Genomic DNA, 13,372 nt, shown 5'->3' with positions numbered 1-13,372 from the left:
GGTCAGGCAAGCTCCACTTGTATCAGGAAAGCCAACAGCTTAGGATGTCTGCAGACAGAGGTAGATCAGCAGGGACAAAACCATATGCTATTTTAGGAAAAGAAGATTATTTTTTTTCAATCCTTTGACTTCAGTCACTAGCCAAAATTCCCAGATAAGAGAGTGTGATGGTCTCTGCTGATGCTAAGATTCTAGTGAAGAGATTCAGGTAGCTGCAAAACAGCAGCTGTCACCCAGGGTCCCTGTCTGGCCCAAAACCCTGCAGCTGCCAAGGCTATCACCTGTAGGGTTCAGGGGGAGCACATGGATCAGAGCAAGGTGACTGATGGCTCAAACACTGTCATTTCCAGCATGTCCAGGAGGAGCTGCATCACCATGCAATGGGAGAGGACACTGCTCACAGGGCATAACTGGGAATGGAACATGCACTTGTCAGGTACATCCTTTGTTTTAAATGAAAAAAAATGCATCAATCTAAATTGTGCTGAAAAATAATGCATGTTCCACTGTATAAATACTTTGAAGGAAAGTATTCCAGAAACAGCAGAGATGATCAGCTTGGAGTTCATTCTTTGCGTGAATTGCCCTAATCTTCACACTATTACTTCTACAGACTTGAGAATGTTTGGATGAAATTATAAAAAGTTCTTTCATCTTGCCTTCCTGAGACAGGTGTATTGACTTCCTCTATTTTTTTAAATTATGCTATTACTTGTGACTTTTTGCCCTAAATAGAAAGTACTTATACATGGGGCTATACTCTCCATATGTTGTTCCTTTGCTGAGAGTGCAATGTGTAGTGCTTAAACTCAGGCAAAAAGATTTAAAAGAAACAATTCAAATTAATCTTTTCTACCTCCCCCTCTACTGGTTCATCCTTACATCCAAAGTCCTCTTCTGGGGACACAAGGAAAAAGAGACAGAGGTAGAATTAGCCAGAAAATATAACCCAATAATTGTAAGCCTGATTTGGACATTAGGCCTGATTACAATACTTCACTGTTAACTTGACATTCAGAATATCTGATTTGAAGATCTACAAATTATTTTTAAAAAATATATGGGGGCAAGATTGTTCCAAAGACCATGTTTTCTAGATTGTGGTAGCTACTGATCGAAACTTTCATGTTATTTTCTTTTGGCAGCAAAAGATGCTGTTTTCAGCCTGCTAAGCATACATCTATCTGTCTAGACATAGATGAGAAACTTAAGTTTTGATTTCCATTATGTAATTCACAGAAAGGGTTTGGTGGGACAGCCTGTGAAAAATGTGCTGAAGACAATTTATTTGGTCCTGACTGCACATCAGGTAAGTTTGAACTTTCTTTACTTGGTTAGGGAAAAGAAGGGAGTGAAAGCTGTATTCAGACTCTAAGAAATCACAGTGAAATGGGTAGAGGGCCCAAAGATTTCCCAGTAAGAGCTGCTGTCTGCCTCAGAGAACACGACGGGGAAAGGAAATAGAGCTCTTCACTCTATTCTGTGCCAGGGAGATACATAATTCTGTCACAAGTGTGAAAAATGGTGTGTTTGGTGTAATTTTGGGGGTTGGGTGGTTGATGAATTCACTGATCAGCCATGCACCTATCAAAAGTGGAAGTCTGAAAGCTGTGTGCACTTTGTAGAATGTACTTGTATCACAAGTGTATATATGCACATAAGATTTTCCACTTTTGCCTGTTTCTTAACAGTCTTTACTATTTTAACTTCCTGACCCTTGCTGAAAATTACACTGAAAAACCAGAAAACTGCCTGAGAAACATTTTTAAAACAGTCTTATTCTTAAGTAGTAATAGTTGTTTATCTCTAAGAAACTCCTTTTCTTCCCTCAAGATCTACATAATGTTACTTCTAAAGAGTCACAAATGGTCTCAATTTAAATAATCTGCGTTGGCCTTTCTACACTAATCCTACACCACTGCCAGCTCAAAGGCCCTTTTTCCACCAGCTGTCCACTGGATGCCAGTGTTGATACACAGAAATGTAACTGAGCAAGCATTTTCATGAGAATCGTCTCCTTGAATGGATTCAATATCATAAATGTAATTATTTTCCAAGAACCTACTGGAGGATTCAGTTACATATTAATTTAAGCAGTATTTTACACTTTAGCTTTCAGATATTTTCACTCCTCCAAGTGTTCTAAAATAAATAAAATACAAACAATGTTCATTTGTGGCTAACTGCTTTTCAGTAATACCTTAGACATTCCTGGTTTTTATATAATGACTACCAACATAGGTAGGAAGTTATTAATTAATCAGTGCAGGTGATTTGCATGAAGACAGGCTATGTTTTTAAAGGGAAGAGGATATGCTACGTCACTGCAGCTTAAATGTGAAGTCAGCAATACAATTCTGTACATCTTTTAGGCTTTTCCAAGTGTAACTCTAAATGGCCTTTTTAAAAAGCATCGTTGCCATAATTCAAACAGTTATAACTACAAAGCTTTTTGAGTATACTTAAGGCCTCAAAAATTATTTATAGAAGGGTCTCATAGTCACCTGGACTGTAAATGCATCATCTTGTGTGCGTATTGTCACTGGGTTTATAAACAGAATATAACCAGAAATGAGAGAATATAAGAAGAAAGAAGCCTGAGACCTCCACAGTGATTAATTATGCCTTTAACTAAATAAATTCTGTTTAAGGAGGGGAAAAAAAGTCACAAAACTCATTTCTTCTTGAGGTGCTTGAGCAATACAAACAGAGTTGAAGCAAAAACAAGCAATAGGTTAACCATTATTAAAGTTGTCTATATTACACATTATATCCAATTTTAGCTTCAGACTCAAATTTTGTCAAATTTTACAAGTTTTATGGCATTAGCAACAAGTCAGTTTGGTGCTTACAGTGTGCATCCTGAAGATTTTCAGACCCTGGGCTCTTAACTGCCTTCCAAAATTAGTGCATTATTTACTGCTGTAAGCAACAGCAAGTATTGATCCTCTCAGTAATGGAAGCCTATAAATTCAGGCACTTGGGTCAAAGCTTGGTTTGGCCAAAGCTGTTGGTCAGGACACTCTTTGCTATAAGTAGCCACTAATTATGTTTTTCCAAACACCCTTATTATTCAGTAAAGCAAATCCATTTCTCCCAACAGCTTGTGACTGCGTTCATGGAGTATGCAACAGTGGAATTACAGGGGATGGAAGATGCACTTGCTTGTCTGGATACAAAGGGCTCCGCTGCGATCAGCGTAAGTAGATCATTTTCCACAGGAGATGTATTCAACAGCTGTGATACAGTTAGAATTGGGAAGGATAAATCAGTCTCAGGTTATTCATGCAAAAGCAGCCAAACCTACACTGAACCTCAAAGCCTCACAGCGTGCAGGCACAGCTCAGCCTGTCCCCTCTGTCCCTCAGCGATAGCCGAATGCGAGGCGCTGCACTGCCCTGCGAACTCCAGGTGTGCTGCCTCAGGGGAGGATGGAAGACAACTTCAATGCATGTGTCTGCCCAGCTTCCACGGGGACAGTACACGGTGTGAACGTGAGTAATTTCCATGTCTGCCCACTTCTTTGAATATACCACCATTAGTGTTATAGTTCAGATAAGGAATGTGTGTTTGAACCACATCTCACCGTCTAATTTTTCTGGGGTTCATATCCCAAAGCACAAACTAGATTCCTTCAGGATGAAACCAAATCCTAAAATGTGCTTCAGAAGCACATCCATCCAATTGCTAACAAGTTTCAGTCCATGCAACCAGCCTAAAGCTAGTAAACCCCCTTGAAATATGTAAGGTGGATACTGGGCCATCGGGGCTTACAAATCCACTCCTGTCATATCCCTCTGCTTGGTAGAGCTCAGCCTCATAGCTTGCTTCCATAAAAATCAGCAACAGCAACCAAGGACTTATATTTATTGAGCATCCATCATGTGGCAGCTCAGTTCCATCAGCAAGGACAAACTATACAGGCAAGTAAATTTCATTTTGGCTTTCCTGTTTTTAGTGAAACAAAGCTAATAACATCTCAGCTAGAGGTAAAGGCTACCTTAGAGGTGTCTTTATAGACTTCTCTACTTGCCATTGAATGCCCAAATTAACTGTATAAAAATCCAGATTTTCTTTTCTCTACTCACCTTATGGCTTATGGTACCTGTTCTTTTTTCTAGACCAATTGCAACAAAGAATATTGCTTAATTTGATGCTGGAAGAACAGTTTAGTAGATGTTGGCTCAGATCAGTCCCAGCTGAGGAGAAAGAAAGGGAGGAGAAGAGGGGGAAACAGTGAGAAGCACCACTTTTTAGGTTTGTCCAGGGCATGCCATCTTCTAGATAGTATGTGTGCTTAACCTTAACCTAACCTGCACACAAAGGTGTGAAAAGATGCTCTGCAAGCACTGCTTTATTTTGAAAAAGAACAAGCAGTGCCATTGCCTCTAAAAATGGTTCAGGGAAATAACTAGAAAGCTTTTAGTGCAGCCCTGAAAGTAGAACAGTGTGGAAGACTAAAGCATTTGCTGGCCAGTTTTCCATACAGCTGAACCGATGACATTATATTGTTTAATCACCGGAAAGAAAACAGTGAAGGCCTGTTGTATTGAGAAATATTTTCCAACTGACCTAACACGTGCTTAAAGCTTGTACAGACCTCATATCTCTCCAGTTAAAATCCACCAGAGAACAAGGAAATATTTGTGATCTTTTAATGAGCACGTTACATGTTTTAATCTGTTTATGACTCGATTTGCCTAGTTAAGAGATCATTTCTGCTCAAAAGCAAAAAGTTGGTTGCTAGCTTAGCATAAACACATTCCTCCCTTCCATCTCCATGCCTCCACAATACTTCAGACTTGGCTGCTAGGAAAAGTTTAGTCTGCCCAGGCTTTGTTTGGCATTGAGGTGCTCTATTAAATCCTTGTCTTCAATTTTAGAACTGTGGGCAATGATTCATTTACTTCACTTCTTTTTTCACAAGCTATCAATCCATGCTCCAAAAAGGTCTGCGATCCTAATGCCAACTGTGTTTACCTGGGGCCAAACCAGCACAAATGCACCTGTAGGGAAGGTTACAGAGGGGATGGTCAAATCTGCCTGCCCATAGACCCTTGTCAAGCAGCACATGGGAGCTGCCCTGCACAGTCCAGCATTTGCATCTATGATGGTCCAGGAAAGGTGAGTGTAACTGCCTGAGAAGAAATAACTCCTCCAAAAAGAAGCCATGAGGGCATGGAAATAGGTCTCAAGGAAATCAAATCCTACTCCTAGTTTTGACAGAAACCCTGCTGGTGATCAGGAGGGAATCCTTGTATCTCCCCTCTGAAAACAGAAGTGGCAATAGTGCTCTTTCTTCTGGGAATATTTTGGCTACGATTTGCTTCCCCAAAATGGAGGCATTGAAATAAATCTCCCAGTTAAATTTTGTATCTCTGAACCCAGAGGACTTGCAGGACCCGTAGAGTCCTTCTACAGGTACCACAGATACATGTCTAAATTTAGTTTATTTAGGAAAGAAGCAATCTGGGTCTTTGAAAGCAGTCAATGAACAGCACTTTATAAAGACTGCATATTATCATGATGTTGGGAACTGGCTCCAATTTCCATGTGTAATATTCACACCATCAAAAAAGCAAGACTTCAAAAAGCCTGGTTTGCTTGGACAGCCTGAAGAGCCAAAAAGGGACTTGATCATCCAGGGTTGTTTTGCAGTGTGTGGTCATATTTCAATGAAGTGCACGTGGCTGAAACCCAGGCTCTTGTGTACAAATATAAGCTTTATATTTGTGTCTGAACTCATCAGGTAATTAACTAAGACACTGTGTTCAAGCCCTAGTACCAGAAATTATCCTGAAATCCACAATTTCTGCATGGCTAATGTCCTTTCCCCTCTCACATCCTTCTGATTCAGTCCCACTGTGAATGCAAGGAGCATTATACCAACTTTGTACCTGGGAAAGGCTGCAGTATGATGGACATCTGTGAAACAAACAACACCTGCCACAAAAAAGCTAAATGCTTAACAGTTGCACCAGGACAGATTGCGTGAGTCTTTTTGCTTATTAAAGTTTCACACCATTTCTCCCTCCTTCCCTAGTAAATGGGCTGCTGAAACAAATCCTGTGGATGAACACCTCCTGAAGTTATCTTTAATGGCTTCTTTATCAAGGACAAATCACAAGATTTAATGGGGTTAGGGTCAGCCAATTAACATAGTGTTAGATTTCATCAGGCCATTTGGTAATGCCTATTAAGTTTTATTTTTAAAGCACTCAGAGGTCATTTCTACACTAGTAAATAAAAGGGACCAAAACCTCTTTTCCTCAGGGCAAGCAGCATTGTCTGTCTCACAGCTAAAGTCTCTTCCAAAACAGAGTGAGTGCCTCTTGGCAGCAGTCCCTGGCACATGCTATCCCTTCAGCTGTGCCTGGGCACTGCCCAGGAAAATGCTACTTGGTGTGGGCCAGAAACACACCAGGCAGCATGCTGAAAATTAATCAGCATTAATTATGGGATAGCACTGGAGCCCTGCCTCTTCTGACTATACTAATACAGATACAACCTGGGAATCTGCCCCCCCCATGCTGTAAAAGTAACACCAACCTCAGCAGACTCCTCAAACCCTTGAGTCAAGCAGGTGGGAAACTGAAAAACCTCTGGCAGACTTTGCTTTGCCTGTACAGAAATATGCTACACAGATGTTAGGGAGAAAGTCAGTCTTAACACTAAACTCAACAAAGCTCTCTTAAACCACAGCATTTGTCTTACATATTTCTATAGGACAGTGATGGCAGGTACTGGGTTAAAGCGTTGTGCCTGAAATACCAGGTTTTGGGAGCTGAGAGCTTGAACATGAAGGACAAGACAGGCCATTCATTGTAAGTTAGGAACTAATCATCATATAGATCTGTAGACAGAAAGCATTCACACAGCAGAGTATTCTTATTGCCAGTCCTTGTGTCATCATGCAGCTTTCCCTTGCAGGGTAATACCAACATCACTTCTGTGTAAGCTATTGTGCATTTCAAACAAGTTCATCTAGAATATCCCCAAGTTCTCTTCTACAGCATAGTATGCTACTCAAACTGCTTCGTATAGGCTCACACAATATTTAGAGTACTACCATACTGCACAACATTCGCCGAAATTTTGAAATAAAATTTCACATCCAAAATCAGGAGCCTTTTTTCCTAATTAGTCGCTGTTTCACTGTTACAGCATGGGTTTTGAAACCAAGAAAGTTTTGAGAATTTTAGAATGGGAAAATTATAATTTTATTACTGGGGATGGAAAAGAACAAAAAAATGCCTTGCACCTCATTTAATGATATTTAATGGCAAAAACAAGTACAGAAGAATGGAGTGGGATTGAAATCACACTTAAGCTAGAGGAAAATCCATTTATGAAAGAGGAACTTTACACAGAAAACTGTTGATTTGTAAATGTGGGCACAACAAATAGATTCTGGTAAGTGGCAGACTGTATTTTGGCTGCATCCCAGATTTTAAATGTATTTGGGAGGGCTTTTTTGGTTGGGTTTTTTTTTTTCTTTTTCTAAAACACAAAGCTATGATAGAGGCCACAAAACTGCATTGCTTCCTTTCTATTTTTGTTTTGGTTTTTTTAAGGATACAGTTGTGCTATTAGCTTTCCCCACATAGACAGTTCTACTTTCTCCAGAACCAAGTTTTTTTGTACAGGAATAAATCTCTCATACAGGCAAAGACGTAAAAAAACCAAACATTGGACTTGTGAATATAACACAGCAACCTCCTCAAAAATCCCAATTGCCTCTGTCTTATGTTCCCACACAGATCTTTCCTGAGTAAGTGCTGATGCTTTCCATGGTGTTGCTTCAGCACAGTAATCATGTTCAGCCTTGCCCAGAAGCTATAAAGCTTCAACCAGTGCAGAATTACACTGCATATTAGATCATAACCTCTCTGGTTTCCAAGCAGAGCTACCTTTCCATCCGTTAAACTCTATTATTTTCTCTCTTAATCCCATTCTTATTTTTCTCCTAGGTCTCCAATGTAGAAATTAGCAGCTTCATAAACCAAAACTCTATTATAAAGGGTTTTGGTAAAATGGAGACAGAAAGCTGAGCTTTCCTCTTCTGGAGAGATACAGTTTTTCTTCCCTGAGTAAGCTGAAGTGGTGACAGTTCCTATTTTTTCAGTCCTGCCTATGCTGTCTGTACAGCACACCATGAAAACATCAAACAGCTGAGTTTAGGTAGTCCAGCAGGGTTTGGTGTAAAGCCGTCCTCTTTAGAGGCACCCAGCCCATACAGAAAGATGTGCATCCAAAGAAAAACCTGTAAAGCCATAAGAACTCTGAGTTCCAAAGCAGGTCTTCCAGACAAAGCTAAGACAAAACAGATCTAATCAGTCATCCAGCTGGTCCTCCCCACGCCCAGCCACAGAAAGTCAACTCCATCAGAAGGAGTGAGGAAACACACAGGCTGAAGGGTTCAGTCCTATGCACTAGGTGCTAATCTGTAATTGCTCAATGTTTTCCTCTGGCACACAAATCCAAACTATGTTACTTGGATGCCCACTCAGTTATGAGCAATATTGTCCTCAGGAGGGAAGTTTCAAACTGGGCAGGCATTTCTGCAGCTCACTGTGCCCCCAGAAATGATAGCCAAAAAAGTTATTTTGTTTACCCACCTGCTCCTTTATGAACATTGGATGAAAAAGAGAGGAAAGCTTTATTTTGAAACCTAGATCTGATTTGTGCCATATTTCAAGGGTAGTTCCTTTTTTCTACTATGTTATTTCACAGCTCCTTTGAAGCCTCAGTTGTTTTCTTCTCTGATCAGAAGTGGAAGGGGGCTACCTACAGCAATACAGCAATACTTACCCCAGCAGAAAAAAAGGGATCAGCTCCCAAGGAGCAGCTGCTGCTCACTCCCAGCTGTAAACCCTTCATCTCCAGGCTCCATAGCCATACTCTCTCTGCTCAAGAGATCCACTTAAAAAGAAGTGGATTCACCATCAGAATAGCATCCTAAAAATTTAAGATGCTTTTAGACTGCCATTTTTACCCAGGATCAGAGCCAAAGCTTGAGCCTCTTGGCCAAAATCTCAGCACTCCTCTGAGCCCGTATGCAGCTCCCCAGGCTGCAGGGACTTGTGGGGATTTTCAAATAACACTGCTCTCACTAGAGATACAGCTACAGCAGAGACCATACATGGGAAAAAAGAGAGGGTTTGGCATCAGGCTGATACTACTGTGGGGTGTGAGTAGCAAGTGTGTGTTTTTAACAACCAGCACATGCAAATGATTAGTTATAGAGAGGGCATCTTTTGCTCACGTGAAGTAATGTTCCTTCTCTAGTGATACCACTAGAAAAAAATAAATCCAGAGAGATGAATCATCATGGATAGGGCTTATATGGATATGGAACATGCTGCAAACTTCACAGGGAAAGGCACTATTAAAAGCCAGTGTCTGTCTGTCCATCTCATGGGCACCATGACCTGAGTCTGCTTTAGACATCCAGAGTACTGGGTCAGGTGCATATCACTGGGAACTCTCATAGGCTGGAGTCCCCAGGAGACAAGCCAGGGTGTTACATGTGAGATGCTATTTCCACAACAGAGACAGCAGCAACACATACATCTAAAAAAGCATGAGATTTTGTAGTGCAGCAGAAAAAAAAAAAAAAGATAATGTTAAAAGTACAAGTTTTATTGCCCAAAATGCTGGCATTACTTAAAGGGCAGGGTACCAAACTACCACTTTGCTTTGTTGAAAGGACTGACACCAGTCTGCTTTTTCTACAAAATCCATGCAGCTCTTCCAAGGAGTGATGAGCTGCCGTCACCTTCCTTAACTACCATTAATCCTGCCAAATCCCATGTCACGAGTGAGGTCTTCACAAAACAGCCTCCCTGATGCAAGAATGGCACCGCACACATTTATGCTGTGCTCTCTCCTTACCCACAGACAGGCAGGTTCAGTGGATTTCTGGGCTCCAGCAGATTTCTGGGCTCCAGCAACCTCATTTTGGGACCAGAGGTTGCACATAGCCTCTATTCAAAGAGGTCCTGTGGGACAGAGATCGCTGTCTCCTGGCCCAGCTGACAGGAGTCCACCACATCAGGCAAGCAGCCATCAGGCTGCCCCACACACTGACACACTCCACAGCATGTAGAAGCAAAGAATTACCTACAGTGCACCAGTATTTCCTGAAAACACCTTCAGAGAAGCAATAGGTAACACCTGGCACTGGTTTATTGAGAGCCACAGCTAAAAATCCCAATCCCTTCACAGGTGCACGTGCCAGGGGGGCTCCGTGGGGAATGGGTTTGTGTGCTATGGGAACATCATGGAACGCCTCCAAGAGCTGAACACGGGAGGACAGTGGCAGGGCAAGCTGACATCCAGCCTCTTGCTCATGGGTAAGTAACCACACACAAGTAGAGTCAGCTTCTTCCCAGGGGGCTGATCCTGCTCTGTGTTCCCCCAACACCCCCTGCCACAGGAAAGTGCCACCCACAGCATGGCACAGCTGCTGACTGCAAAGTCCCTGAGACCATCTAAAGCTGCTCTGCTCATCACACCATGAATGCAGTCTGCAAGAACTTCCAGGCAGAAGTGCTAAACACGTTTCCACAACCCCTCACGCATCATTTGATATCACCTGTGGATTTTGCCCCACAGTGTAATAGTTGGGATTATCCCACTTCTTCTCCCTGCCCCCACTGCTTTGGACAAATGAGATTTGGTCCAGAATGACACACACTAGTCCACCAAAAACACTGGCATTCCCATTTACCTTGTGAACTTAACAATCTAACTGCCTTCATCATCTTCTCTATGGCCAAAAATTTGAGCTATGAACAAACACTGCTAGAATTGAGCTGGATCTTTGAGTTAAACTTGTAAATGTGGGGGGAAAAAATCCTTCTGTTTAATATCATTTGCTTAATCCCATGGAGCCCAGCAATTAAAATAAAGATCATGAATTCCTGAACAGCGTGGAATAAAAATCCCCCATATCTGGCCAAGGACAAAACCTGGCAGTGACTTTCACATTTAGAAGTGAAGATCAGTATTCATTGCCTCAGCAGTGAGAGTTCAGTTGCAGTTTCTCTGTGCTTTTCTCCTCACGTGTCTGAAAAGCGCCCAGCATGCTGAGTTAACAACAACCCAGGTTGTCTGTTCTTCAGATAATTTTTGGATATAAATGTGCCATATGATTTACTAACCAGAAGCTACAAAGACATTAACCACAGAGGTTATCTCACAATATGTTCACTCCACACTGATGTCTTTCAAAAGCTAAGAATTTATAGATTTTTTTGTAAGACAGCATATTAATTTTGAGATACATTCTCTGTACAATACAGCTGTAACAACTGTAAAGATTTTTTTCAGTTCTGATTTTATACCTCTAGAAAAAGAGCTGAATATTAGAAATATTTAATACCTTGGGCTGCAGAGCCAGTGGTCTCTCACGCTGCTGTCTTGGATACAGAAATAACCTCTGGGTAGTAAATGAATTCTAATTAACTTTCAGTGCATCAGTTTTGATTACCAGTTATGTGTTTGCTGATAGTTGCTGGACCAGCAGGTTATCAGCAGCATATTTCTCACCCCATGGAGACTGAATTGATTTAAAGCAGAAGGCTGTCTTCCTGTAAGGACACATCTCCAAAGAAACTGCTGGTTTTGTATCCTTGCTCTAGCCTGCATGCCACAGAATCCAGGCTGCCAGAAGCATTCTGAACGTTTTGCCTCATTTTGTGTCAAATATGCAGCAGCACCTGGATTTCACATCTCATCTGTCTCTCACCTTTTAATGTCTTGGACTCTGGAATCTTAAATTAATACTTAATCATCACAGATAGTATTCTTGCTTATTCCTCTCTCACAGCTTTGCGTAGTCCCTTTGTGGAATGAGCTTTTCAATAGGCATTTAAACTTTTTTGTTCCTTCCTCTCATAAGAAAATACCTACGAATGGCCACTGAGCACTCTGGGACCATTTACTGTGCTTGTACCAACAAACAAGGGACTCAAAGGTACAAACGTAAGTAAACAAGAGAAAGGGTTTCACATCAGGGGGGATTTGGCTTCTGCAGAAATCTCATCTGTGTCATGTTTTGATTCAGCAGACAGATAATTTGCTCTAGTACACTTCTGGTCACATTTAAATCTATGGGCCACAGACTGCATTTTTCCCACTTGAAAGAAAAACAAAATAATTTGGTGTGTTAGTGTAGAACAATGTCACACCTCAAGTAAGTTTTGGACTGTCTTACATGACTATACTCAAAGTCTTTTCATTTGGCTGAGACAGGGATTGAACAAAGCTCTGAATTGTCAGCAGGGAGGCCTGCAGGTCACCTTTTACATAAGGGGGATAAAGAAAAAGGCTTTAGTGAAAAAAAAAAAAAAAAAGAGGGAGACTGATATGTAAGTAGTCAGCACCTTCCACTGACATCAGGACAATTCTGGAGGCACCTACTGCTCATGCAGGAACATAAGGGTATAATGTGAGCTGAAGTGAAACCCAGAGTGGTCTCCACTTTGTTCAGATTCCATCACCTCACTTCACAGGAAAACATGTAAATTCAGAATGTAACAGCTGCAGAGACCAAAAAAGCATTCACCCATGACATTTTTTTTTTTTTAGATTAAGCCTGCATTGAAATAAATCTCTGTTCCTCTGCTTTTCTAGATAAAGGATCTTCTGAAAAATAAACAGAAAGCCCAGTACTTCGTTAAACTCCATATTATTGCAGGTCAACTGAACACCAGCAGCTTGAATAATACTAATGTAATATATACTTTGACTGGCAAGTCAGGAGAGATGTCAAAGGGAGAAAAGGTAAGTGGCCTTTCAGCCTCCCATAGCAAGAATAGTGCTCCCTGTTCCCTCCACAAGGAGTAGGAAAGCTCTTTCTGCCAGGAGATATCAGGGTGAAGATAACTGTTGGATTATGAAAAACCACAGCTGAGGCCACATGCTACAAGGAGTTCAAGTAGAATTTGAAGCCTCACTGGCATCAAAATTCCCAGTAAAACCAGTGAGAAAAGTAATTAACTTTAGACATGTATCAGCACTGAGTGACTTGGCAGACTAACACAGACTGGTCTAAAATGTTTGCTAAAACTATCTTAAATCTACAGGTATGACCAACAGAGCTGGGGGGGGCAGGGGAGGGGCATTAAGAGGACCCAGGTGAAGTAAGAGATGGCAAGGGCAGAAAGAAGCCCGGAGTTTATGCTGCAAACCTGTGAGTACTGCTCACATGGAGCAAGCACTATTGAGCTGCAGACCCCACCTCCCACTGAGCATCAGCAGCCTTGGAACAATGCAGCAAATGGAAATCCTCAGCAGAGATTGAACACATGGCAATTAACCATGGAAGATACATAACAGAGTTCATCATTAGTCCAGATTATCCAAT

General features: G+C 41.4%; 1 protein-coding gene and 1 long non-coding RNA gene across 5 annotated transcripts in view; one reads left to right on the top strand and one right to left on the bottom strand.

Moving 5' to 3' along the window:
* Positions 1 to 13,372, top strand: part of STAB2 (stabilin 2) — a 77,838-nt gene that overhangs the window by 7,209 nt on the left and 57,257 nt on the right. The window contains exons 4-12 of the mRNA XM_069002993.1: positions 351 to 436; positions 1,240 to 1,309; positions 3,104 to 3,199; positions 3,369 to 3,494; positions 4,928 to 5,124; positions 5,858 to 5,991; positions 10,228 to 10,355; positions 11,906 to 11,988; positions 12,640 to 12,789. Coding sequence (XP_068859094.1) covers positions 351 to 436; positions 1,240 to 1,309; positions 3,104 to 3,199; positions 3,369 to 3,494; positions 4,928 to 5,124; positions 5,858 to 5,991; positions 10,228 to 10,355; positions 11,906 to 11,988; positions 12,640 to 12,789 — 1,070 coding nt within the window. The remainder of the gene's footprint in view (positions 1 to 350; positions 437 to 1,239; positions 1,310 to 3,103; positions 3,200 to 3,368; positions 3,495 to 4,927; positions 5,125 to 5,857; positions 5,992 to 10,227; positions 10,356 to 11,905; positions 11,989 to 12,639; positions 12,790 to 13,372) is intronic.
* Positions 1 to 13,372, bottom strand: part of LOC138104152 (uncharacterized) — a 148,772-nt gene that overhangs the window by 89,981 nt on the left and 45,419 nt on the right. The gene's annotated exons all lie outside the window — the stretch shown is intronic.

Source organism: Aphelocoma coerulescens, chromosome 1A (assembly GCF_041296385.1).
Source record: "Aphelocoma coerulescens isolate FSJ_1873_10779 chromosome 1A, UR_Acoe_1.0, whole genome shotgun sequence".
Lineage (NCBI taxonomy): Eukaryota > Metazoa > Chordata > Aves > Passeriformes > Corvidae > Aphelocoma > Aphelocoma coerulescens.
Note: the sequence above shows the minus strand (reverse complement) of the source record. Positions and strands in the feature narration are given on the sequence as shown.